The sequence below is a fragment of the Humulus lupulus genome, chromosome 4 (genome assembly GCF_963169125.1).
Source record: "Humulus lupulus chromosome 4, drHumLupu1.1, whole genome shotgun sequence".
Lineage (NCBI taxonomy): Eukaryota > Viridiplantae > Streptophyta > Magnoliopsida > Rosales > Cannabaceae > Humulus > Humulus lupulus.
This window is the reverse complement of record NC_084796.1, coordinates 100,229,245-100,234,615: the sequence shown is the minus strand read 5'-3', so window position 1 is coordinate 100,234,615 and position 5,371 is coordinate 100,229,245. Positions and strand designations below refer to the sequence as shown.

Sequence of the window (5,371 nt, the reverse complement as noted above, 5' to 3'; positions counted from 1 at the left end):
ATATTACAAGAAGAAATGACTGAATTAACAACTTCATGGGACCGGTGGTCAAGCCGAGAATGCCAAAGATCAACAGATGATTTCGTAGAAAGCAAGAGCTGAGCCGAATGTGAAGACAGAGATGAACGAACTGGAAAGGGGGAGACCTGATAAAGACCCTCATCAAGAACTCCTTTAAGGAGGATTTTGTGAGTGCCCTGATGTTTGACACAGAAAAATGAAGGGTAAAACTCAACGTAAGCATGATTGTCATGACATAGTTTAGAGACACTTAACAAATTTTTAGAAAGTCCAAGAGAGTGATAAACTTGATGAAGTTTTAAAGAATGAGCAGAAGTGGGAATGAAAGCATTACCAACATGAGAAATGGGAACAATTGTTCCATTGCCCACTGTAATTTGGTGTTGGCCTACAAATTGATGTGCGGATTCTAGTAAATTCAGATCAGGGGTGAAATGGTGAGAAACATCCGAGTCCAAATACCAATTTGGATCCGGAACAGTACCAACATGAGCAACGTAAGACGATGGCCGTGGAGAGACAAACATATTATATTGTTGTGGATTAGATTGTTGAGAGAAAGCTGCTGGAGGTTGATAGTGTAGGTTAGTGTGATGGAAACATTTTTTGGTAGTGTGGCCTACTTTGTAGCAAATCTGGCATTTGGGTGGACGAAATGATGGTCGAGATGTGGGATTAGAGGGTGCAGGGGATGGAAGCTAGGAGGAAGTAGGGCATGGTGAGGGATAGTGTTTGGGAAAAGGGGGTCGATGAGGGACACGAGTCGGATAGGGAGGGGCAGAAGAGGTTGGGGTGATAATTCTTGGCATGGATTTGGGAAGCTGAAGATTTGAAAAATTGACATGAAGGGAGCTGAGGTTTGCATCAGCATTTTGTCGATCTAGACGAGCGTCATGACTGAGCAACAGGGAATGAACTTCTTCAATAGAGGGTTTCATAGACCTTGCTTGGATTGAAGTTACAAAAGCGTTGTAGTCAGAACCCAGTCCATTGAGGAGATAAATCAAGTGGTCCTGAGGAGAAACTGGGTTATCAAGAGACGCAAGAGTGTTGCACAAAGAGGTAAGCTTCTGTAAATAAGCAAAGGTAGTAAGTCCCTCCTTCTTGATATTTTGCAAAGTGGTTCGGACTTCAGAGACCCATGCAAAGGAAGCAGCAATATAAATCTGTTCAAGAGAGGCCCAGATTGCAGAGGCTGTTTGAAAGTGAATAATCTGATTAAGCATCCCATCTGACAATGAAGCATACAACCAACTCATGAGAATGCGGTTGAATCGATGCCAAGAGGTGAAATTTGGGTTGATTTGAGTAGTAGAACATGCAATAAACTAAGATGGGAAAATGATAGAGCCATCGATGTAGCCTTCAAGGCCATTTGCTATGATTATGTTTTGCATTTGCATGCGCCAGACTAAGAAATTGGACTCATCATGTTTAACAGATATTGTTTAAGTAAAAGATGGAAAAGTAGAGCTCAAGGGGCTCGTATGAGAAGAAGAAGGCGATGAAACAATGGAGGTAGGCAAATAGGTTGTAGATGTTGGCAGAGGTGGTGTCTTCTGTTGATCCATATTTGGTGAGAAGGGTCGACTGCCTGTACCCATCTCAGAAGCCATGTGGCTATTGTGGCTCTGATACCATGACAGAAGAAATTGTAAAATGTGTCTCTATTCCATTTTATTGATAAATGAGTACAAAAGAATATATATATATATATATATAGTGTCCCGTAGTAGGGCACCACGAGTACACAACAATACAGGAAAAAAGGACATGTGTCCACTAATATTAACAATAGAATAGAAACACCTAATACAACAGCATGATATAATTAAAACAATTAATCATATCCAAATCATGGTTTAACACAAGCGAAAGCATCAAAGTTTGGAAGCCAGGGTCAAGCTCTAAAACTTTGAAGATTCTAAGAAGATTTTTGGGCTCCAGGAGAAGGAGTAGCTGTAGCTAGGAGTCTGTTTTGGTCAAGCGAAATTCGAAATCCATCTCAGAGGTAACTTCTCTTGTTTGTTCTTGATGTGTTCTTGGTGTTCTTAAGAATAAATGGGGTTTCAATTTTCATAGTTGGTGCCCTTAGGGTGGTTTAAAGGTTGAATTAATGATGGAAAATGGTTTATAAACTGATTTTGATACTTGTTACTATTGTAAAATTATGTTTTAAAGTTGGAATTTCAGAATTTGAAGCTTAAATTGAGTTTGAAACTCAACAATGGTAAGTTATGTTCATCTGGGCTTTAGCTGTGTTTGTGTGGTCTAATGTGGTTGGGTTCTGATTATTAAAGTGGTATGAGGTGTTTTGAGGTTAAAAATTAGATTTGGAAACTTGGTTTTGTGATTTTTTAGGGCTTAGGTCGGATTGGGGTGAGTTTGGGGCGAGTTTTAGGTGCCTCTATGCTATGTGTCATGGGCTGACATTTTGACAGCAGAAATGCCCGTGTAACACCTTGACTCCTCTAACCCAAGGTTAGCCTTCCAACCTTTCAGATTATGTAATGACCCAAACTTCCTAATAAGGTTTAGGACCTTGATTAGGAGGCCAGGAGGGCCATAATTTATTTATTATGTTATTAAATGATTATATGCATGATTATGTGAATTATATTATTATATGATGATAAATGCATGCATATGGGTCCACTTTTCATTATAAGGGCATTTTGGTAATTTGGCCTGTTGAGGGCAGATTTGTATATTTTCATGCATGTTGGTGAATTATGAATAAGGCCACATTATATTGGGGATTTGTTTGAGGTATTCGACACGAGACGATCTTTGAATGCTAGTTAGCGGGTTGGTCATAATGGAGTTAATTTCGGGGCTCGAGGTGAGTCTCGGGGTAATTTGAGAATTAGTACATTATCAGGAATTAAAAGGTAATGGGATATGATGTTTTAGCATTTGAGAATATTGGGAATAACGGGAATTGGAGGACGTTAATTATGATTAACGAGATAGTTGGGAAAAGACGATTTTACCCTTGGTAGCCTTAAGAGGGAATTAAATGACCTAGGGGTATTTTTGTCTTTTGACTAAGGTTATATATCAATTAAGAAGGCTGTAGAAAAACTGAACCAAAACAGAGCATCTTCTTCTTCTTCTTCTCCCGCTCATCTTTTCCTTCTCTTTTCTCTTTGAATTTTTGAACTCCATTTGAGGAATCAAGCTAGAGAACCAAGCCTTGAGGGTCTAGGGTTGTGTTCTACCATTGAAGTATACTCTGTTTTCACTTGATTTTCAATTGGGATTTATGTTTTGGATAGTGAGAATTCAATGGAGTTTTTGTCAAAGATTGATTAGGTTTTGATGCCTAAGACTTGTATGTTTGGTTTTTGGGTTCATTTGTGAGTTTGAATGAGGTTTGGAATCAAGTTTTAAAGCTTGGATTTGGAGAACACGAAGGAGGAAAAACCAGGGATGAAATACCTTGGTTCTAGCGCAACAGCGCTGTCCAAGGCATGGCAGCTCTTGTTGTAGCGCCTAGGCGCCAGGGGAGCAGCGCTACCCTATTTTTCCAGGGTCCTATTTTGGGCACTTTTGAGGGTTTTTGGCTCGGGGTTTCAATTCCTAAGACTTAGGATCGAATCTACAAACCATTTGAGTACGATTCGAGGTCCTGGGAGTGAGGTCTAGACCATGAACCTTTTATTGTTGATTTCATTAATTGGATTCCATATTTGGTTATGACTAGGTGACTGCTAAGGGATCAAAGGATCGATCGTTCTCAAGGGTCGTTCATTTATTATTTCTCGCTCGAACCAGAGGTAAGAAAACTGCACCCAGTATGTGACATGCATGGTTTTTGATGTAGCATGTTGAGTGCTCTATTTGTATATCTAGAATGCATATCAAATGCTTGGAAATTTGCTTATCTATGAATGGTACTGATTTATTAGTCAGAATCGACAATGGTGTCGGTATTAATTGTGAAGCTGTGACTTATTAGTCAAGTTCGGCAGTAGTACTGAGCACTGGTCGTATGGTATTGGCTTATGAGTCAAGAACGGTATTAGCGTGTTTAATGCAAGCCAAAAAGATTAGATCTAATCGAAATAAGCATTATTATCAGAAGCATGAAATTCTTGACCGACCTTAATTTCGATGAAAACTAAAAGTGCTTGTCTAGTCTTAAGGCTATTTATTTAGAGCTAGAGCGAAAAGGCTAAGGTGACTTACACGTCACATGGCTAGGAGGGTATGGGACCTCAGAGATAGACTTATTAGTCATCTACACAAAGATAGACTTATCAGTCATCTATACAGAGATGGACTTATTAGTCATCTGATTTTGAGAGTGACTCATTAGTCACCTATCCAGAGTGTGACTCATTAGTCACCTAATAAGGGTGTGACTCATTAGTCATCGATCTCAAAGAGTGACTTATTAGTCAATTATTCAGAGATAGACTTATCAGTTATCTACAAAGAGATAGACTTATCAGTCATCTACATAAGGATAGACTTATTAGTCATCTATACAGAGAGACTTATTAGTTATCTATACAGAGAGACTTATCAGTCATCTACCTAAGAGAAAGACTTATCAGTCATCTAACCAAGATAGACTTATCAGGCATCCATACAAAGATAGACTTATTAGTCATCTATACAGAGATAGAATTATCAATCATCTATTTAGAGAGTGACTTATTAGTCAACTATTCAGAGAAACTTATTAGTCGTCTATCTTAGAGAGACTTATTAGTCATCTACTCAGAGCGCATGACTCCACAAACATTTATTTGTATCTGCTTGCATGAATGAGTAGGGTTATTACTGCTAGGCATGCCTATTATGACTTTGTAACATGTTATTACTTGTTCATGAGCATATTGAGTTTTCTTGCTGAGCTTTGACTCACGGGTGCTAAGTGGTGCAGGTAAAGGCAAAAGAAAGCTGGACCATCCTTGAGTTGGAAAGCTTAGGTGACGATATGTGCACATGCGATTGCTCGACCACCATGGCCGAGGGTTTAAAGAGGAACTAGGGTTAAACCCTATTTTTCCGCTTAGGTCAGCTGGTTGTAAATCTTTACAATCTTTAAATTATATTTTTGGGATCCCAATGTATACAGTAAACGTTTTAGAGAAACATTGTATCTTAACAAATTTTTTTAACCCTAAACCGTTAATCATACTTAGTTACACAATTATTGCCAAATGACTTGATTAGCGAGTTTAGCACTGTTTAAAATGCACACTGTAACGGTCCCTGGGTAATAGGGCATTACAACTTGGTATCAGAGCGAGCCAAGGTTAAGGGTTCCTGAAGACAAGCTGGTCATGTACACTCGTCATTAAAGATAACTTTACTCAGGGTATGGTAACTATTTATG

At 38.9% G+C, this 5,371-nt stretch overlaps 1 protein-coding gene across 1 annotated transcript; it reads right to left on the bottom strand.

Moving 5' to 3' along the window:
- Positions 1-719: 719 nt before the first annotated feature.
- LOC133832434 (uncharacterized) lies at positions 720-1,280 on the bottom strand. Its single transcript, XM_062262778.1, has one exon. The coding sequence runs from the start codon at positions 1,278-1,280 to the stop codon at positions 720-722; it is 561 nt and encodes a 186-aa protein (XP_062118762.1).
- Positions 1,281-5,371: the final 4,091 nt, after the last annotated feature.